The 23,406-nt window shown below is 40.7% G+C and overlaps 1 protein-coding gene across 1 annotated transcript in view; it reads right to left on the bottom strand.

The window, feature by feature from the left end:
- Positions 1–2,787: 2,787 nt before the first annotated feature.
- Positions 2,788–23,406, bottom strand: part of ano11 (anoctamin 11) — a 106,276-nt gene continuing 85,657 nt past the window's right edge. The window contains exons 18-23 of the mRNA XM_046055293.1: positions 7,801–7,937; positions 7,403–7,608; positions 7,171–7,307; positions 6,807–6,897; positions 5,545–5,676; positions 2,788–3,064 (exon numbers count right to left, since the gene is read on the bottom strand). Of these exons, the coding sequence (XP_045911249.1) occupies positions 3,038–3,064; positions 5,545–5,676; positions 6,807–6,897; positions 7,171–7,307; positions 7,403–7,608; positions 7,801–7,937 (730 nt within the window). The 3' untranslated portion in view covers positions 2,788–3,037. The remainder of the gene's footprint in view (positions 3,065–5,544; positions 5,677–6,806; positions 6,898–7,170; positions 7,308–7,402; positions 7,609–7,800; positions 7,938–23,406) is intronic.

Raw genomic sequence — 23,406 nt, 5'->3', positions numbered from 1 at the left:
TAATGCCGGACGAACTGTGGGGTCAGTGAGGATTAAGTGGTTATTAAGGGTTAGAATATTACTATTTATAAACTGAGACTGTCTTAATCTCATTTCTCAATCTCTGATAACTCAAATTTATTATCGACATTCAGTGGAATTGTAGCCAGATTAAATGATAATTTATGTAAAGCAGAATCTTTCTTTTAATACACAGAATGTATTAAATAAAAAAATGAACATTGAGCATCAGTTTGATTATGTGTGATTTTGAATCTATTAAACACATTGTGGCATACAGCATAATGCAAACACATTAATATCATGATATTGATTTCAGACATATCACTCGGCTCTATAGTACATCTGCATCATACTATAAATGGATCAGCCTCATCAGAAATGCAAATAAAATTTTTGCGTATTTTACTTTTTCAGGCGACTCTAACGCGTCAGCCTTGTGGCTGATTTGGAACTTTTGCAGCCCGTGCACGCAAGCGTCTCCTTCCTCACTCCAGCGAAGTCGGTGAATGAGCCAGCCGGTGTCCACAGTGCATACCTGTGCTCACTGACATGTACTAACTCACTCTTCCTGCAGGCCATGGCAGAGGAACGCACAGCAATCATAACACTCAGAAGATGAATGGGAGGGAGAAAGAGAGTGTATCTTAAAAATTTAAGGATGACAAAGGCAAAGTAGGAGAGAATGAGGGAGGATAGAGTGCAGACAATGGTGAAGAAAGAGTTAGGAGGAAGAGGAGGAAGAGGAGGAAGAGGAGGAGGAGATAAAAACATAGTCAGGAGCTGCCCAAGGCTACAGCCACTGATGGAGTTTGTGAGGGGAGGAAGGAGAGGAAGAGAAAAATCATCAATGAACACCTGTCTGTTTCTGACTCCTAATAAATCAGCGTCTTCTTAATCTGTCTGCAAGTCTTCCTTGCTGTTTGGAGAAGGTTACATGACAGGAGGGAGAGACGAAGAAGAAGGTAGATGGAAAGATTTGATAACAGTTTATCCCTACAGCACAGTAAGAAGAGTATCTCTCAGCTGACACATGAGCATTTCAGAATCCCACACTGAGGAGGCATTTACGTTGTTCAAACTAGATTTATTTTGGTCTAAATAGTCTTAAATGCAAAACATCTCACACACAAAATATGTCTTATATCGAGGTACTATTTCACTCCTTTTTCCAGTATCGTACAGGAGCAACTCTCAGAAATCTTTCATATGAAACTCTGCAGAGCATTCAAGTAGAAAAGACAGACATGCTCAGCATCCACTGAAGAAACCTGTACAATATACAGTATGTGTATGTGTATATACATTGCAGACGAGGGTGTAGATGTTTGCAGATGTCCTTCATCATAGTGTAAAATAAAACAGATAACCATTGCAATAATAACAGCATACAACCAAAGCCTTTTATAAATTTACTGGAAAAAAAGACAAGTTGGTTCTTGATAAAAGGTGGGTGCACTATGTCAAGTTAGAGGTTATCATAAAGAAAACAATCCCAGTGTAAGCTCAAATTCAAGTGTACTCCACAGATTTTAACATTTACATTAACATTTAGCTGACGCTTTTATCCAAAGCGATTTACAATTGCTATACGTGTCAGAGGTCGCACGCCTCTGGAGCAATGAGGGGTTAAGCGTCTTGCTCAGGGACACATTGGTGGAAGGGTCACGGTGGGGGATTGAAGGCGGGACTCTGACACCAAAGGCATGGTCTTATCCATTGCGCCATCACCACCACCAGATTTTACTCGTAAAGATCAGTTTACTCATTATGGGGAGTACTATACAACCTGTGGTGTTTAGTGCTGTCTGTTGCACTGCAGGGATTTTGTCAAGTCAGAGAAAATAACCCTGAATATGTCATCGGAAAGTTTCTATGCAGAAAATCAACCAGACTTTTGTAAATCTCCGAAATAACTCCTCCCACTTTACTCTATGAAAGACGTTGCATAATAGGAAATGTAGGATCAGGTGTTTTTGAAGTTTGACCCTGACTAGGACATGTCTTTGCCATTGCTACACTCACCCCCCAAAGGGCAATACAAAATCACTGGGGTGCCCCTTTGAAGAGTAACGTAACAGCAGGCATAACAACTGTGTTTCACTGCCCTCTCTGGTTTTAAGTTCTTTAAGCCTCTGACCACACCCAGCTTCACTGAGGGGTGTGGTTGTGTGTGGTCAGAAGTACACTCTGTTGCCCCTGCAACCACACCCAGTTCCTGGAGTCCAACTTTACATTACTACATCAAGGATTTTTAGGAGGGATTAAGTTGGACTTTAATGTCATTAAAAACATCAATTTAACACCATTGGATCTTGGGTCTACACTTTCTACTCACCCTCAGGTTGGCCCTGACGCACACTGCTGCAGGTCTGTGCAAAATTTTAACTGGACCCAAGAGAACAGCAATCATTTTTATAAAAATAAATATATGCACTTGATAGAACACAGAAACATCAGACTGGGATAAACAGGAAATCGAAGGTTTGATTTTACAGTTCTTTAGAAGCTTTTTTTCCTTACTGGTTTCAGAGCTGGGTTGTGTAACAGAGGCAGAAACTGTACGCAGGCTTACAGCCCATCAGCATTAACTATATTAATCACATTTTCAGGGGTTTTTGTTCCATAACCCTAGGGTCCGATCAGGCTAGGGCCCAGTAGCTGTGGGGACAGTATCCAGTTTGGATAAGAAAGTCACAGTTCCTTTTCAGATCAAAGGCAGACTTTCAAACATATGAAGATATCAATTGTATAGGCCTAGTATGGATATAAACATTCAGTGTCAGCCTGAAAATGTTTAGGAACTGTGTTCTCCAAACGCTGGGTAAACTGAGTTTTGGTTGAGTTTAGCCTCCATTACACACCTGCTTATCATAATGTCTGTGCAGCAGTGTGCACATTGGCAAAGTTAAAACAAAATCCCAATGCAAAGACAGTATTCCAATCAGGTAAAATGTTGACTCATGAAGGAGTGTCATTCTTCTTATCCCTCCTGTTCTCCCCTCAAACCTCTCATTTTCCACAGCGGAGTCCTAACTCATGTTTCCAAAGGACGCGTCGCTTGCTTCAGGGGAGGCGGTTCAGTTGGGTTTGGGCAGGGAAGGAATGGGGAAGGAGCAGAGAGAAAGAAGACTCACTACTGTAAGAGGTATGGATAAGAGAAGATGACAGAGAGTATCTTTTTTGCAGTCACAGCTGGCTGCTACTGTAGTATATTGTGGCACAAACTGGTTATTAAAGTGGCACTGGCAATAAAACATATTGTCTTAAATATTATGAGTTTAACAACATTTTGGAACATTTGCTTGTTTGTGCTCATGTTTGTCTGTTAGGTATGGGGCTAGAGTCTGGATGTGATTAGCCTTACTTAGTATAAAACGTTGGAGGAGGGGAAAACAGCTATCCTGGCTCTGCCCAAAATTCAAAATACCCCTAGCAGCACCTTTAAAGCTTACTAGTTAACACATCTTAATTGTATACCACCTAAAATAAACTGAAATGTAAACATGCCAAATTTGTTGTTTTGTTGGGGTTGTGTTTCTTGTTCAACAGCTTGGCACATTGAGGTAGCTAAGTTTGGTACCATTGCACCTTTACATGGACTAACACCATAACCTGTGCTTATTGACTGGAAATGGTAACCAGGGATGTAGCCAGAGATGCAGGCTAGTTGGCTCCAGTCTATATGCTAAGCTAGGTAACCCTACCCTGACTCCAACTCCATAGTTAACAACACAGACATGAGATAACTTACACTGGAACGGCTGTGGTGTTTATTACCTGTAGGGCTAGGCAATAATTCGATATTAACTTTTATCAACTGAGTGGTATCATCATCATCATACTTAGATAATAGTCTTATTGTTTTACAAAATGCAGTCCATGTTAATGGTTTCCAAGAAGCAGTGTAACAAAACCCATTTAAAGAGTGGTGTGTGAGGAAATACAGCGGATCAAAGTGAATTGCATTGAACATCAATTTAATAATTTTACATATGATTTTGCATAATTCGCAATATCTTTTGTTAATATTGTGATAATAATTTAAACTGTATCATCCAGCTGTTGAGCCGCATTCTCTCCTCAGTTTGCATGCAGTCACTCTGCAACCCTCCCTTCCTCAGCAACTATGACAACCAGCTCCAAAAGAGAAAGACAAGAGAAGTAGAAGTAGAAACCAGCCCCAACCCTGACAACTCTCGGACTATAATTCCTGGCATGATCCAAGTGCCCTGTTCATCTCTGGGCACTTGACTTTTGCAGATATTTTGTTGGCTTTTGTTTTACTGTGGTGCTGTACTGTAGTGCTACATGTATTTAAGGTTTCATGAATGTGTTATACACTTTCCATTTTATTTCCGTTTTATTTATTATATTATTATTTCATTTACTTACTTGTTGCGAAGTACTTACCTGCCCTCATCCAGCAACATTTACTACATGAGACACATGACAACAACATGGGTCAGAGCACAGGGACACACACACAGACGAGGATGACAATACACTCTATTGGACTGTATTCTCTCATGATCAAAATATTTGAATGTATGAACTTTGAGGCATTTATTCTGTTCTACTGCTATCTGTTTACTTCTTGCTTGTATTTAATGATTTTTCATTTTATTGCAGTGAAATCATTGCAGTGAAGTCATACAAGTTAAACATCAACAGCAGTGTTGATTGAAGAAATGATAAACTATGCCAACAGATATCAGCCCACAAAGTCAATGGATGTAATCAAAATATTCTGACACCGACATACTTGGCTCAGATCCCACACAGATTACCTTTAATGATCATGTTGCGTGCAGTGTTGCAAGTTTGTAACAGCTAGTCGAGCCGCAGGTGCTTTGCAAATGCTCTGTGGAGGTATGTGCATGGGTGGATGAGCCTTTAAAGGCCTTTAAAATCTGGAATTCATTTATGAGAATCAACAGTCAGAGTGACAGGTTTAACACTGGATGCAACCGCTGAACTCACTTGAATACCATAGGGACAACATACTGCAGAACATCATTTACAATGTGATTCTGACATTTACGTTGGATCTAATAAAGTTAATGTGTAACTAAGGGAGTATATAATTCATTAACTATACAAATTATTATTAATTGTCCTGAGTAGCAAGGACATTGTTTCTGGGAAGATGGATTTTTCAAGTGTAATGTTTCACTGCTTTGAGAAGCACAAACAAAATTCATTTCATCTCCACTGTATTGGGTGCCAGCAGATATTTCAGCGGCAGATAGCAGAAAACTTCATAAATCTGAATATTTGTTAGAGGATAACGTTGATATATTTGATCATAGACCACTCTCACCACTGTTCTCTGCACATACAACTTAAATGCACACAAACAGTTGGTTCTGTACATTAAAACATTTGAGGACCCCTGATCTAAGGAGCCTTGCTCTAAATATTAAATTACAGAACTAGAGTGTCAGGTTTTATGAATGATTGTGTGTGTGTGTGTCCCATGTTCTACTGACCTGAGCTGAAGGTGCCTGGGGTGGGAGGGGCAGCCCCTCGGCCTCGACTCACCAACAGCGCCTCCTGGTTTTCGGCCAGAGCCTGCTTGGCCAGGTAACGCTCCCTCTTGATCTTCAGCTCCAGGGATTCTGGGACATCAGGAACGATCCAGTCGATGGCTCGCAGCACGAAGAACACCACATGCTGGAGGAGGGGAGATGTGCAGACAGCAAGATATTTAAGCTAAAGTCAGAAGTTTGAACTCTTAGTACACAACTAGTTGGAGAAGACCAACGTCCACCGTTATGTAGATAGAAATGGCTCATTCTAAGGTAATAAAAACATACTGGTTCATTATTTAAGGTCTTTATACACCCCTGTAAACATAGTTATGGATATAATATTGCATTTCTGTCACTAGATCCTCAGAAATTAATCTTTTGTGCCATAGAGCTCCATTGTTGTCCAAAAGCTATTACAGACACATCAATGAGCCACAATGTTGCACTGGGGGAGATGTTCTCTCAGCACTATCACAGTAGTTTCTTCAATCCTACAACCATGGTCCTGCTGCCATAATACTCACTACTCAAAAACGACAGTGCCCAGCTGTTTAAGAAAATGAAACTATATTTGTGACCTGCTTTATGTGTTCGGTAGGAGTGACTTTGCTTGGAGCTGAGTACCACAGACAGAATAGGGTAGTCTTTTTATTAACTGATTTGTTGAGTAAGAAAAATACAATATACGCCGACCTTATACTGACTAGTGGTTGTGCGGAAGTTTTAGAGATTTAAAAAGTGAAGTTTTCTCTACTGTTGCACTCTGAATGCCAGAAATGTAAATCTAAACAACAAAAACGAGGGTCAGAAGGAGGAATTGCTGAGCAATTAGGAGATGTGCATGGCCATTCAGAGGTCTGGAACAGTGCCAGATAAACAGAGGGAGACTGAGCCAAAATGGATGCAAGCGAATAAACATAAAATAACATACTGGATGAACTACTGATATGGGTAAGCGTCACATAAGATGACAAAACTAAGACATACACTGAGAGAGGGAAGTATGCACCTGGGAACACAGGCAGAACTGGGGATAGAGAAGTGATAGATAAAAATAAATGAAAAATGTGTGGCGATGGTGCAGTGGATAAGACACAGGCCTTTGGTGTGGGAGACCCGGGTTCAATTCCCACTGCGACACATCCACCAATGTGTCCCTGAGCAAGACACTTAGTTATGCCTAGTTGACCCAGAGGTGTTCCGACTCTGACATATATAGCAATTGACAGGAAAACAAATTAGCAAACAGAGACAAAGCAGCTCTCTTCATACCTCAAAAGCAATGATAAAACCAAGTCTGACAGCAAGAAGTTCCCAGTAGAACAGAGTATAATTCCCATTGTTGTCTCTGTATGCTTTATATCTAAAAACAAGAAGGAGAAAGAAATAAAATACAGAGTTACTGCAGAATATACGGTGTAATGGTTGATGTGCAACAGTATGAGAACAAACTGAACAACATGTTAAACATCAGTAATAGTACCCACTGTTGGTAAAGTCTGTGATCTGAATGATTCTGCCAAAATGAAATGAAGTAAACATATCTAAGAGGCAAATTATGGAAGTTTGAACCAAAGTGTTTCCCCACTCTTACATGCAACATTACATGCATTCAGACAATCAGCATCCAGCGTACCTGCACATAGGGTACTCAGTGTAGTTAAGTGGGGCGTAGGCCAAGGTGAAGTTGACGTATCCACTGAGATCATTATTGAACTTGTACTGGTAGAGCAGTCGAGGTAAAAAATCGGATGTGAAAGCTATTAGGAAAGCCTGCAGGTAGAAAAGAGAAGAATGACAAAAGATAATGTTGTAGAAAATTGGTATTCTCCAGTCTGGGGTGGGTGTCATTTTCGATTTCGACTCACGTTGGCGATGACGGACAGGTGTGACAGGGCTTCCAGTATGTTGAACCAGACTCCGATGTTCTGGGCGCGCTCAGCCACCGGTCGGCGGTACTCGCACACAAACTTGTGGGCGTCCAGACGGATTTCCACCCAGTTGTTGAGGAGAGCGAAGAGCGGAGCAAGGGGGAAAGCTGCCACGAAGATGGTGATGAACCCAAACTGTAGCACTGCAACACAATGACTCATTTTTATGTTGTGCAATGAAACATAGAAGACAATTTCCTTCCTTCCTCTATTATTCTATTTTATATATTGTATAATCATCATACTGTATGTTATTGACATTTGAAGTTTTCATCAAATTGGTGATTCCGTCAATAGCAGAGGCATCATGCCCTTTAGGAGTAGTGGATACTTGCCCATCTCCAGGTACTCTTCGAACAGGCCTTCACACTCCACAAGCTTGTAGTCTTCCTCCCAGCGCCGAGGCTCATGGGATGACTTATCCCCCAGCACCTTGGCCAAACTTCTCTTCTGGCGCCAGGCCTTCACTTTACTATGAGCAGAGAGACAGAGAGCACACTTGTAAATATGAAATAAACATGACCATAGTCATGTAAAAAATGTTAATATAGATTTTTATATTCAACACAGGGAGGTCAGAGGTCATGCTCATCTATAAAACAACAGCCCTGGTGCTGATAGAGATCCTGATGTTTTATCTGATTCTAGTTTAATGTGCATATTTTGTTACATTTGTCATTTATCGAACACAGCTTTTCATTTTCATTTTGCTGTCTCTACCCTGAATACAAACTATAATTAATAGATATTATATTACATGGAGTTAGCTTAATTTTAGTGTTGATGATTTGCCATGAGTAACAAGTCCCTTATGCTCAAACCTTGCAGATGGTTCAATGGTGGGTCTGCAATTGGCATCTTAGTAGTTCATTCTTTCCATGCTGTAACACATATGTTCCTCAAAACTCTCATGTCATAGTAGGTCTAAGCTGGACAGGTTTCACTTAAAATATGTCCCTTCCTTCTCCCCAAAAGCAGCTATCCTCCTAGATATGAGCAATACAGGACAAGTGGAACAGGTGTGCTGATCCAAATAAGCTGCTGCCACCCAAAGGATGCCCTGCTAATGTCAGGGTCAGCAATAGGACAAACCTTGTGGGGTATAACTTTCGACCAGCATAGATAAAATAAACCACAAACCACTCTGACAAGCATAACAAACCTGGCTGCAAATACACACAATCATTTAATCAATCTACAGCAGCTGCACTTGAGATCTCACTATTGGGAGTATCAGCATAGAGATCTAAGTTAAAAATATATGGCCTTAATTTCCCCCCTGCTCATCGAATGTTCACGTAAAACAAATGGTGTCCCTGTATAAAATGTCACTTAGCTCCAAATGGCTAACCACAACACCTTGCAAGACAGTCAAGGAAGAGGTTCAACTAAAGAAAGCAGTAACAGAGCTGCCAACTCTCACGCATTGAGCATGAGACTCACACAACTGACACTTTTCACACGCCCTCATGCTAATTAATCAATTTTCTCATGCATTGGAAAAACTAATGTAGCCTACAGCCTAACTGATTGCGTCGACTTGGCGAGATGACACTCCACTCACACGCTGTGACGAGGATCAAGCAAACCCGCTCTTGCGCAGTGAGTGGCAGACAGTTTGTGATTGGGTAACGTGGCTGGTACGGGTTTGCAATATAAAAATGTATAATCCAAAGCACAGATTTTCTCTGTTGGGAATGTGTGCAACACAGAACCGCTGAAGTTAACATGTGAGGATTTGTGCTGAAGTGTTTTCAGTTAGTTTCAGTCCCAAACGGGTTCTGTGTCTGTCTGTCTGGGATTCAGAGCAATTAATGAACAGCAGATTATAGGGCGGGGAGATTTAAAAAACAATATTGTGAATTATGATTAAATGATGACGTTATTAAAAAAATCCGGACTGGACTTCAGTGCTATTCACACTTCACCTATACCTATTCTCCAATCATTTGCAAATTCCCTCGCTGTCCCTCCTCAACTGCATTACCCCCCCCACACGCACTGTTAATTGGGAAAACCTCAGATCTTTCAAGCCTGCCCCCATCTCACCACCCTCTCACCATGCCAACTTTGCCCTCCTCAACACCCGATCGATTAACAATAAAGCCCCTGCCCTCCATGAACTAATCCTCGACAACACGCTGGATTTCCTTCTGCTCACTGAAACCTGGCAACAACCCAATGACTTCTTCTCTCTCAACCAAGCATATCCCACTGGCTACAATTACATCTGCACACCCCGCCCTTCGTAAATGACAACTTCTACTCGTCCCCCTTCTATGTGGCTTTGCCGTCATTTACAATCAGAACTTCCAGATCACTGAACTCACCCTCCCCTCAGTATCCTCATTCGAATATCTCGCCTTCAAAGCTCTTTCCACCATGACAGTTATCCTCATCTACCGGCCACCTAAACCAAACCCTTCCTTCCTCTCTGATTTCACAGAACTCCTAACTTTAGCCTCATCTCTCTGTTCACGCCATCTGCTACTCGGTGACTTCAACATCCATATAGACTCCCCCAACTGCAAGCTGTCATCAGAATTCACCATTTTACTCCGGATCACATACAAAATCCTGGTCCTCACCTACAAAGCCATTCACCACCTGGCCCCTTCATACCTCACTGTCCTCCTCTCCCCCTACCAACCTTCCCGGTCCCTCAGATCCACCTCAGCCGGTCTCCTCTACGTCCCCAAGTCCAAGCTCAGCAGTCTAGGGGAAAGAGCCTTTTCCAGGGCAGCTCCCAGGCTCTGGAACTCCCTCCCCCATGAGATCCGCACCTCTGAGTCCCTCACCATTTTCCAGTCCCGCCTTAAGACCCATCTCTTCTCCTCTGCCTATCCCTAGCTGTTTATTTTATTTTTTTATTTTTATTTATTTTGTAATGTTTCTTTATCTGCTCTGTAAAGCGACTTTGAGTCCGTGAAAAGCGCTATACAAATTCAATTTATTATTATTATTATTATTAGAAATCGTTCTGGATATGTCAGATTATACAATTATGTGGGATAGATGCAAAAAGTTCAGTCAAACATTCAGTCCAGGAGTTTCTAACTGAATTCAAATGAATTAAATTATCCTTGAGGTGAAAAGGTGCCGCATTTAAAGAGGAACTTCCCCAAACAAAGACACAGTGAGGAGGGAATACTAAATCATGAAAGAAAAATAAATAGGCCTACAGAATGCTTGAAAGCCATACACCTTCTGAATTATATTGTCACATTTTAAATTGTCACCTGCTGCCTGAGTTTTGTTTCTGTTGACTTAGCCTAGATAAAAACATTTCCACCATAAATTGATGCAGGAAAACTGGTGCAGAAAATGTCACCAGAATGCAGGAAATTAAGTGTTTAATGTTAAAAATTGAATCGGGGAGGACCGCCAGACCCCCCACCTAATTACGTGGCTTCTCCATTGCTAAAGGAAAACCTATGCTATTGCTTATTATTAACTTTAATATTCCATACATTCTCAAAAATTAAAAGAAATACAGTCTCTGGTTTGTGTTTCGAATCTCACACCAAACTAAATTGAAAAGTTGGCAGCCCATATTGTCATATTGTCTGGTCTGCTAGTCTGGAGACACACACACACACACACACACACACACACACACACACACACACAGTGGAAGTGCTGCAGAGGTGCGGCAATGAGGTTTACTGCACCAAACAAACAAAGCTGGATTCCGGATGCAAAGCAGGCTGATGCAACACTTGATAATGTCATGCAGATGAAAAAATTGTGGGGGTTTATGCGTGTTATCTATTAAACTACAAATTTCACATACCAAAATTTTGCTATTTCTAATTTATTCTGTTGTATTAATGGTCCTGATTTTGGTTTTTGAATGCGATTTATCATGTCAAGCTGATTATAGACATCATAACAATTTAATTTAAACTATTTAAATGTATTAAATTATACTCCTGTCTGGTTGGGAACTTATCTTCAGGTTTGAAAAAAGTCTAATACTCTTGAAGCTGTTAAGTAAAAGTAGGACAACTTAATAAATTATATATATATATATATATATATATATATATATATATATATATATATGTATCAAGTGTATGATGTACATTTTCAGTTCTATTTTTTTATTGTTTCTAATATGATGGATGTAAAGCTCTTCTAGCAGACAAAGAGATAATGAGACATGTATAAATACAAATACATAATCTGGAAACTAAAGAAACAGCCTGGACGGTAACATTTACACTGTGCGTGTGTGTGTGTTTGAGACTATTGTATAATCATTTTAAACAAAAAGTCCTAAAACATGTTTCTTTGTATTCCTGACTCCACTCAGTTGTCAGTTATTGCGATAACCAGCCAATATTAAATAAAATCACCTCTGGGAGCTGGTGAAAAGCCTTCTGGGAAATGTTATGAGTCACTAAAGCTGGGCGCACACGGGAGGACACAAGTTAGTTTACAGGATCAGCGAGTTAATTTGGGGATTTAGTTACAGTATAACAAACTGTTTGGGGGCTTTTACAGCACATTTCAAGACTTAGGGGCAAAAATACATCAGATTGTATTTTAAGATACCAAATACCCTTATTTTAAGTGTATCAAAATAAACTACAAAATACAGCAACCACTTTGCAAACCTTCTATCGGCCTGTTTGATCAGCTGATTAAGGGGACAATGTTTGAGAGCAACAGTTTTTCTCATGCGATAAATCTGACATATAGATATTCACATGTGATCACCCAGATAAAGGATAGTTTTAAATTAACAGACAGGTTCATGTTTAACTAACAGCTTTATTTAATTTTTTTTTCCCATGCAGGACAGATACTTGGCTAGTACTTAAATTGGTAAATGATTTAGCCTCGGCTGCTAAAACAAACACCAAAACTTAATAGTAACTGTTAACGATAGCAGCATTTTATGCTAAAAATGGATCAAATGCAATGGAAACCTGCACATTTCTCACCTTAACCTTCTTCTTCGTGTCTAGATCAATTTTCTGTTATGATCTCAACAAGTCTGGGGACTTAAGTAAGCACCAATCAGAGGCAGCGTTTGTTTATGATGTTGTCCTGTAGACTTCTCACAAAGTACACTGAACAAAATTATAAACTCAACACTTGTTTTTGCTCCCATTCATCATGAGCTGACCTCAAAGATCTAAGACTTTCTCTATGTACACAAAAGGACTATTTCTCTCAAATATTGTTCACAAATCTGTCAAAATCTGTGTTAGTGAGCTCTTCTCCTTTGCCGAGATAGTCCATCCACCTCACAGGTGTGGCATATCAAGATGCTGATCAGACAGCATGGGTATTGCACAGGTGTGCCTTGGCCACAGTAAAAGGACACTCGAAAATGTGCAGTTTTACTGTATTGGGGGGGGCGGAAACCAGTCATTATCTGGTGTGACCACCATTTGTTGATTGTGGCCTGTGGAATGTTGGTCCACTCCTCTTCAATGGTCAGGTCGAGACCTGAGGACCACAAGCATGCAGATGAGCTTCCCTGAGACGGTTCCTGACAGTTTGTGCAGAAATTCTTTGGTTCTGCAAACCGACTGTTGCAGCAGCTGTCCGGGTGGCTGGTCTCAGACGATCTTGGAGGTGAAGATGCTGGATGTGGAGGTCCTGGGCTGGTGTGGTTACACGAGGTCTGCGGTTGTGAGGCCGGTTGGATGTACTGCCAAATTCTCTGAAACGCCTTTGGAGACGGCTTATGGTAGAGAAATGAACATTCAGTTCACGGGCAACAGCTCTGGTGGACATTCCTGCAGTCAGCATGCCAACTGCACACTGCCTCAAAACTTGCGACATCTGTGGCGTTGTGCTGTGCGATGGAACTGCACATTTTGGAGTGGCCTTTTATTGTGGCCAGCCTAAGGCACACCTGTGCAATACCCATGCTGTCTGATCAGCATCTTGATATGCCACACCTGTGAGGTGGATGGATTATCTCAGCAAAGGAGAAGAGCTCACTAACACAGATTTTAATATTTGAGAGAAATAGGCCTTTTGTGTACATAGAGAAAGTCTTAGATCTTTGAGTTCAGCTCATGATGAATGGGGGCAAAAACAAAAGGGTTGCATTTATGATTTTGTTCAGTGTATTTTATAGTATTTTTTTTACTACAAAATACAAAACACAAGTATTTTTATACAAAATATGAAGCCATTTTCACCAACTCTATCAAAGCAAATTACAAAATCCTTTTTTGTATTTAAAATACATGTCTTATACTGCTATACTAAATACTGCCCATCCCTGTTGGCTCTGTATTACCAGGTTTGGACCCAGAAGCACAACTCAAAGCTAAAAGTTTAGCTTTACTTGTGGTCAGAAACAGGAAAAAGTCAATACCAGTCACGCAAAGAAGGTAAAGCAAACTCATCAACTTAGGAATCAGGCAAAGGGGCAGAAGTCTGACAAGCAGGCAGGGATCAGGCCGGCAGAGAGAAATGCTAATGAAAAAGTGGGAACAAGTGGATGGGGCGAGGTCAGGTGATGGAAATGGCAAAAGCACAGGGGTAACTGCAGGGCAGAGACCCGTTCACTGTAAATTAACTGCTGATATTACATTCAACTAACACTACAGAAAACACCGGTTTCTCTCTGAGCTCCTGGCTGGATAATGATGACCCCCTGGCTGCAGGCCAGGCGCCTGGCCGATGGGCAGGAGGCTCCAAGGCCACTTTACTGTCCTGTGTGCTCAGTTAACTGTGTGCTGGGAACGCTGCACGACACGAATCAGGATGTCATTGTGTTCGTATAACAACAGTAAGAGAGACTGCATCCTGTGACAGCCGGAGGGAGAGGCCATTTCCCACAATGCCTGTGGACAAATGGAGGCCCTGTATGTCTGAGTGTGTGTGTGTGTGTGGGGGGGTGCAATTGTCTGCTGCAGCTCCGTGTTTGTTTATGATGTAAATATCTGGTATTCGCAAGTCACAAACACAGTGAGCTGCCAAAACGACAGCAGGTCCTCACGCTACAACATCTGAAAGTCTTCACTGGTCTGGATTCAAGGCCTGTTGCTAATCTGTAGCTCAGTAACTGGCAGGACTTGAAATGTTGCTTGGCCAATACGTTTCTAAATACACCACTTCCTGTGTTGATTCGGAGCTGTGAGGTAAAACAGCAGAGAGTGCTGCAGGAGAAGTTTGTTTGGATGTTTAGTGGTAATGTGAAACATAAGATAATACATTACGGTTAGTTACTACAGCTTTCACTACTGTTGATTCCGGGAGCAGCCATCTTGGATTTTGAGGTCGGAGTTGGTGAGGTTCCCCATAGGAAAGCAAAATCCAAGATGAGATCTCATAGTTGTTTCCTTCTTCTCTCCTAGACACAAATGAGCTAGACTTTTAATACCAAGGTGAGACCAAAGGCCTTTTCTCCCACTTCTCAAATTCATCTCAGGAGAAACAACCATATAAAATCTCATTTATGTCTGACTCTGATCAAAACAAGAGATCTCTAACTGATCTTAAATAAGTCTTATTTTTGTCTCCTGAACATTGGACCATGAGATCAGAGAAAGAGCTCAAAGAAAATTCAGCTATGACTCCTGGGATCTCGTGATTCTTCTCAAATATGTCTCAGTTTTCTCATATTGGCCTCAGGAGCAAAAAACTCATCTCTGTCTTACTCTGATCAAAAGATGAGATCTCTACAGTATCTTAAATAAGTGTGATTTCAGCCTCCAGAGTGTGGATCAGAAAAAAAGTTCCAAGATATTTCTCAGTTTTGTCTTAGTGACCCCACTTAGGGGTTATTTTACTCAAGTACTTTACTTACGTCAAAGGTTGAGGTTGACTATTTTCTTTTTATGGGGGTTTGTACTTTTACACCCCTTAATTTTAAATCCTTATTGTATTTATTGTTAACAATCTGTTACAAGTTACTGAGAAATATTAAATAAATGTTGATATTGAAAATAATGCACTTTCAAATGTCATGCTTTCCAATTTGTTAAGTTAGTCACAGCCAGCATAACTGGAACAGCCAATACTTTGACATGATGTTTAGAGATTAATTCATTAAGGACCGAATTCACGCAAGAACTACAACATGATACAACATGTATCTGTCATACAGAATAAGCACTTTTACTTTTGATACATAAGTACATTCACTATGGAATACTTTCATACCTTTTACTTGAGTAGAATTTGGAGGCCTTTAATTGTGGATATGGTATTTCTCCTCCTGTTGGTTTTAGCTGGATGGCGCAGCAGCAGCGTTGTTGCCCTTTGAACAGCAGGAGTGGGGTTCAAATCCAGCTCAGGGCCTCCAGCACGGTTCTCCAAGCACAGACAGTGATGTGTTACAATCAAGCTCACAACTGCTTTTTACGAGCAATAAGCAAGACATTAATGAACTCAAGATATATTATAGTTAGAATATAGATTTATCCTATTCTAATCTCAATTCAGTATCCATTTGTCTTACCTAAGTCTCAAAAACTCAATTTCTCCTCATCCTTTTCTCCTTTTTAGGAGCAACAATTCAGATTAGAGTGATCTCAAAAAGATATACTATTGAGATGTTAGTGTTTTCTCAAGAGTTAAAGAAAAGACCATTCTGAGCAAAAGATTTTTCCTCTGGGTCTCCCGACTTTCCGAGTTGGAAATCTGACTTAAGGGGGCTTTCCAGTTGAAATTTCTGACTTCCCATGTCAAATGGAACGCACCACTTTACGTTTGATGAATCTTTACATCCGAGTTCTTCAAAGAAGGGCAACTGATAACTATGACCTGGATGACTGAGAACCCTGACAGACGTCTGAGTTCTTATGTGTGAATGCATCAGTAGAAAATTTCCAATTATATCGCACACATCACTCTCGGTGGGGCTACTCTGCTCCTACAGTATGTGTGTACTTTTACATTCGATACCTGGAGTACATTTTGCTGAATGCAGGACTTTTATTTTTAATAGAGTATTTTTACAAGGTGGCAGACTATTTTTACTTTTTCTTGAATAAAAGATCTTAGTACTTCTTCCACCATGCTGACTGAACTGTCAACGGTCGCATTGCATTGTGGGTAATGGAGGCACCAGGTTTTGACGAGGAAGAACGTCAAACAGTGCAAAGCTAATAAAATTTTATCATTCATCCATCCATCCATCTTCTATACTTCCTCACAGGGTACATAGAAATGAACAGAAATTAAGAGTCACCACTTAACCTAATAACCAACATGTCTTATGACGGTGGGAGCAACCTGAAGCACCCAGAGAGAACCCACGCAGAACATGAAAAACTCCACACAGAAAGGCCTGGGTCGACCAAGGCCAAGACAGTGACCACCGTGCTGCCCGTTTATCCTTCTTGACTTACGAAATTATATTTGATCTGTTGGTTATTGATCAGAAAACAGCAGAATAAGCATCACTTCTTAGATCAACCTGAAGGTGTTTGAATGATCTGTCAGGTGGCCACTGAGACATCTGAAAGTGTCAGATAGATGGAGTCTCAGATCAGATCGGCACTCGTGTTCATTTGGAGCTGCAGGAAACAACACACACACACACACACACACACACACACACACACTCGTGGCTGTGTTTCAGAGCAGGATGGGATGGGAGGGGCGGTGTGTTGGCGGGGTTGGTGGTCTATCGCAGTCACATTTGTTTCAGATTTCATCCGAGTAAACAAAGCGAGGCAGGCAGACTCACTGGGGCCTCGGCAAATCAGGCCCAGACGAGCGTCCCGGCCGACTTCCTCACAATCTGCTCTGCACACACAGGGTTTCAGAGTGTGTCTATGTTGATTGTGTTGTTGTCATTGTTTTTCTCGAAGGAATCTTCAGCAGCAACGCTTCCTTTTTCATCCCTTGAGTTAAATCAGGAACACACACCACAGCGTGACAGAGGATAACATGTGTGGTACTGACCAGCAGTGATGGAAGAAGTACTCTTTTGCTTAAGTAAAAGAAGCAAGACCACTGTTGGACTGTTCCTCTTCCTTGTCAAAATCTGGTGCATATATTACCCACAATGCAACTTGGCCACCAGCAGTGGTGGAAGAAGTACTTTATTTAAGTAAAACTAGAAATTACACTCTTTAAAAATACTCTGTTAAATGTAAAAATCCTGCATTCAAAATGTCACTTGAGTAAAAATTCATGAGTATCAGCAAAATGTACTTCAGGTATCAAAAGTAAAAGTTCACACATATTGTAGGTGCAGAGTACCCCCACTGAGAGTGATATGTATGATATTATTGGAATGTTTTAACTGATGCATACTCCTACTGAACTACTTCATACACTGGTGTATGTGTAGACATTTAACCTCTGATGCTTGGTATTTTATAAGTTGTAAACAAAAGTGTGTTTCCCAGATAAGGACGGTATTTTTTCTTGTCAACAAATCCCATGTGTTGTACATCTTTTAAAAACACCTTGGAAATTTAGTGCATTTGTTGGGGACTATTTTCAGCGGTGGATGAATCCACATGTGGTGCTCTAGTGAGTATTTGGGGAAGCAGGACTTTGTATGTGGGACTGAGGTCTTGCACCTGGAAACCCCACTTTTAGAACCACTGTTTTATGGGATTTGTGGACAGTAAGAAATATATAAATATCATGTACCCTTTATACATGATAAACTCGGAAAGTGAAGGCATCCTCCTGAACACATGGAGGCGATGTAGATGCATCCAGCCATCTCTGGGTGTTCAAATCTCGTTACCATGTGTTTGGGAATTTCTCACTTAGCTTCTTGTGAACTGTCCCATATAAAAAGGTGAGTTTTCATAAGCAGCAGGTTTCAATGATCACATAATCATTGTCCTGCTGATTCAGCCACTGAATGAATGAACTGCTTCTTTATAAATCTTCCCTTTAATCCCGTTTTGTTGACCGCAGCAGAAGACGGTGACGTCGCTATTTGAGACAACAGACTACGAAGACACAAACACCGGGCGTCTATAAATCCCTTTGCTTTATTGAAATCAGCGGTTGGCAGTTATGCTCTAAACAAAACATTAAAAAAAAAAACGACAAAAGTAACATCAAGCAAGAAAAACTGTACTTGGCACTTGATGACTATGTTGTCAAGAGGAAACATTTTTATATATCTCTTCCTGTGAGCCAAGTGTCTCCAATATACACATATGAACCTAGTCAGAAACCACAAATACCAGCTTTTACGTGGTCTCCATTTCACCAGATTCTTATTAATATTACAAATAATATTTCAATAACCCACACTAATCAGCTTCTGCTGTAATCCCAAACACACCAACACATCTTCAGTACAGCCAAGATCGAGAAGGAGGAGAGAAGCGTGGTCAACCCGACTACTTTAAACAGAGTTTCGGATGCAACGTGAACATGTCGGAATTACCTCATTGGTTGAACAGAGCATGTGTTCAGTGATCCCAAAATGCAAGTTGGTGTCTTCTCTAAAGACACCGAGGCTCATGGGTACTGTAGTATCTGTAGAAGCTAAAATTTATCTAATTGAGATTTCCTCTTAAAACAGGATTTGTTGAATTTTGCCCCTAACATCTGACCCAGGAGCAGCCAAATAATTTCCTTACCACACTTTAATATCGCAGTTTGATAGCGATGACTGAACCCAGATCAGCCGGTAAAGGGTAACTCGTGTATTTTTCAACGTGGACTTTTTTTGTACATGGACAAATGTTTTTTTTTTTTTTGTTTTTTTTTTAATCGTTCCAGTATTGAGCAAACGTGCTGCAGTTGGCAGCAGTGACAAAGGGCTGTAACATGATCCTTGCGGGCAATTGTGCCCCTGCGTCCACGAAAGTGCTTGTTTTTGCTGCTGACAGGCTCAGATTATTATTATTATTATTATTATTGGTGTCTAACAACATTATGGAAAGAATATCTACAGAGAAAGACCCTTTTTTTTAAAAAGAGGAAGGTCGCTTTTGCTCTTGTTAAAGCCACCAGACTTCATTAACAAAAACAGTAATTTTACCTCACTGAGGAGTTGGTGGTCTACAGCTGCCTTGGTTGGTTAGTTTTGTGTTATAGTGTGACTTTGGTGTTTTTGTTTGTGTTATTGTGTGATTTTGTTGTTTTACAAAGGGTTAAAAGGACCAAAATCAAAGAACACCACAAACACATAAACTGATTCAGGCATTGGTAGACCGGAGAGGTAGAATTGCTGTTTTTATCAATGGAGTCTGGTGGCTATGACGAGAGCGATAAGAGTCACCGTTTCTGGTTAAACAAAAAGAATCTTACTCTTTTTAAAAAAAGTTATATATCTGTAGGGATCCTTTCCATAATGTTGTCAGACACTTACAACAATCTGAGTCTGTCAGTGGCAAAAACAAGCACTTTAGTGGACGTACTTTGACGGGGTGCCATTGCTTGCAAGAATAAAGTTGCAGCCCTGTTTTGCTGCTGCCGACCGCAGAGCGCTCGCTCGATAGTGGACCAATTTCAGAAAATTTTGTCCCAATAAGTTACATAAACATAAAAAATCCAGGCTGAAACATACAGAAGTTAACCTTTAAGGGCAGAAAGCTTCACTGTGACTCTCAGTAATCACAGGGAATGATGCAGGTCAACAAACAGCTGTACAATCAGACATACAGACAGTCCATCGGAGGAAAGGCCAAGCCTGGTCTCCTCTGAAACAAAAAGCACATCGATGTTTAGGAACGTACAGAGAAAAGAAACAAAAGAAATTACTCTCTATGACCCAAGAACATCCTGTATCTCTCACACATTTCCGTCACAAGTTCATAAATCGTATGAAAGAAGGAACAAAAAGAGTATGAACCCTTCAGATAGCGGGGTTTCTTCTTAGCGACCAATAAACATGTTAACACGAGTGTGAGGGAAAAGCAGAAACTGGTACGAAGGAATGTTTATCAAAAATCGTTGTCGTTAAATTTCTGGGCGTTAACTACTGATCTTTGCAGCTCAGGAGTCCTAGAGAGCTTTCATGTGCTCGTGCATGAGTCACAAATATGCCGTTTGTTTTGATTAGCTAAAATTAACACAAAAGGAAATGATAACATGTTCAAATCACAGCTTAGATATTCCAAATTTGGTAAAATTAAATTCTGCTCAGTGCTGCTACTGGTGGCTGGAAGCTAAATTACAATTAAATGAACATAATGTACGGAAGTCCTAAACGGCCATCCATTTAAAAAAATGTTTTACTCTGTTTTCCGCGATAACAAAACAATTGTGCAATACAGGGGTCGGCAGATGACTTTATTTTAAATAATTTCAGATATATTCTTAGAGTTACTGGTTTGCTTAGTTGGTAGAGCGCAGGATTTTTAGTGAAAGGGTTGTGCGTTCGATTCCCATCTTTGCTGATTTTTTAAATTTTAATTTTCTCTTCAACAATAGTAATAGTTTCACATGCTCACAATAAAGCATGTGCTGGAGTGAGTGTGTCCTTGATTGGTCCACATCCATCAACCTCTCGCATTTCGTAACGGCCATTTCGAAGGTGTGTCAAGCACCTTTGAAAAGCTCTGAAGGACATTTAAAAGATTCTGTGTGTGGGGGTTTGCAAAACACACCTCTGAAATAGGCGTCCTGGAATGTGTGACTGGATTTCCCTGAATGACAAGTGCAGGAATTTCCTCTGCCTGGAGAGGCAGGGGAAATGAAAAGGAGCGTTCATAGGTTGATGGATGTGGATCAATCGCTGGGGCGCACACGCTCCAACACATGCTTTATTATGATCATGTGCAACAGTCTCTTCATAAGAACTTTGTGGAAGAGGATAATTAAAAAAGAACTAAACTTAAGTGGGGATCGAACACACAAAACTTTGAGAGTCCTGCGCTCTACCCACTGGCATTGGTGATGCCTTGAACTTACCCTAAATAATGTCACGAGCCTACCCTGTACTAACTATTGTTTTGTTATCACGAGAAAACGGAGTTAAAAAAAAAGTTTGAATGTATAGCAGCTTAGGGCTTCCGTACATGGAGACATTTCTCGATCAGGGTAAATCATGCTTCATATTTTATTTTAAGTCATTTTTCCCACCTTTTAGGCTCACTAAAAAGATTGCCTACCATCCAGGGAGTTCATACGTTTAATTTATTCTTCCCGTAACACATTTTAAGAGCTGCTCGGTGACTGAAATGTTATGAGTTTCTTGGGATGTTGATGAAAAAAGCTGATATGTAGTATGACAGTCCTGGATCAAGACTAAGGAATGACTCGATGTTTTGTAATCTTTAAGGAATGGAAAAAAACGTTTTTACCACCAACACATCCAATGAGAGATCATTGGATGTGTTGGTGGTAAAAATGGATATAGAAACAAATTAAACCCATAAAAAAACTTTCTAAATCTGATCTCCTGCTCACCTCCACAAAATAAACCTTCCAACACAACAAAGGCAAAGAACTGAGGAAGAGTTTCCTTCAGATTTCTTCCATCTACATATTTAAATTACACCTCTTTTTCCAGAAGATATGATTTCCCCCCGCTCAAGATGCAAGCAAACGTCCAGACAAAGAAAAGACACAAAGACAGCCAAACAAGGTACAGAGTTAAAAACGGCCGCCTGAACAGAATGTGATGATTTTAAAAGACAACGTGTGTAATGCTCCATTTGTTTAGATGTCTAATCTCTGCGATGCGCCACACTGTGAGTTTTATTTTTAATACCAGCATCTGTTTTGACAGATGAGGTGACACATTTTTCACATGGCGGAGGTCTCATTTTGGAATGGAACTTAAACGCATTGCTAATTATATCAATGATAACAATAATCATAATCATTGTCTTCAACTTCAAAACAAGCAGGAGCTCCTTCTGGCCTCATGTGAAAGGCACACAACACCAAAGCACTCCCAGGGGTGCTGCTCTAAAACAAAATATTAGCATTTCTCTGGTCTCAGAAAGACCCCGAAAGTTTGAAAAGCCTATTTTAAGGCCGCCAAATATGACTTCATCTTTAAAGGAGAAGTTTAACATTTTGGGAAATACCTTAATTCACTTTCTTACCAAGAATGTCAAAGTATTTCCCAAAATGTTGTACTATACCTTTAAATGGCGTTGCAGTATTTTGCGGCAGCTCGCGTATCTCAAAACATAATTCTTTTTTTGTGCTGTGGGGCAAATATTCAAGAACTCGACATGAGACTTCTTACCCCAAAACTCCACATCCCTCTTTCCCTCCATCCTTCCCCCTTTTGCTTTTTAAAACAAGCGTGAGTCAAAGACACAGTGTGACCATCCAGACACATCGAGGTAAGTGATGTATGGATATCAGCTGACGGGGTAGATTGGGGACGGCGGGTGGGTGGGGGAGTGTTCTTGTTGGTTTTATCTGACGGTGACCCCGAGCTTCTCCAGCACCCGCGTCCCTTTCTCTTCATACTCCTCCCGCGTCATCCAGAAGTTGTCCTTGTCCTTCATGATGTCGGCCAGCACGGCGCCGCCCAGAAAAACCATGTGTTTACGCCGAGGGGGGTCCTCTATCCTGATCTTGAATTTCTGCGGTAGAGATGAGGTGGAAAGAAGAGTAGAGTGTTACAGGGTTCTTGCAACATTTGAAAAGTCAAATTTAATGCTTTTTAATACCTCAACAAATATAAATTTAAGACTTCAAATATTGAAACAATTTCTTTAACAGAAAAGAGACGTGCGTTTGATCTCTTAATGAACGATGCAATACCATATTTAGCAGTTTTATTTTCACCACAGGTGAATGACTGCATATTCTGAATCGGGGAACATAGAGGTTGTCTACATCTGGCATTAAAATGCATTTTGGGTGATCAGATTGTGATCAGGTAACACTTGACCACATGAGTAGTCATAGGCCTACAGGTGTAAATGCACCCCAGACGCATTGAGGACAGATCGTGATCCAATCAGCAAAACGACCTCTGGAGGTGGTCAGGCACACCATGACCACATGGATGCAAATGTGTTGTCTATCCACATACAACAACTACTTGGGCAGAAATATGTATCGGTCGCAGT

Source organism: Micropterus dolomieu, linkage group LG08 (assembly GCF_021292245.1).
Source record: "Micropterus dolomieu isolate WLL.071019.BEF.003 ecotype Adirondacks linkage group LG08, ASM2129224v1, whole genome shotgun sequence".
Classification (NCBI taxonomy): domain Eukaryota; kingdom Metazoa; phylum Chordata; class Actinopteri; order Centrarchiformes; family Centrarchidae; genus Micropterus; species Micropterus dolomieu.
Note: the sequence above shows the minus strand (reverse complement) of the source record. Positions and strands in the feature narration are given on the sequence as shown.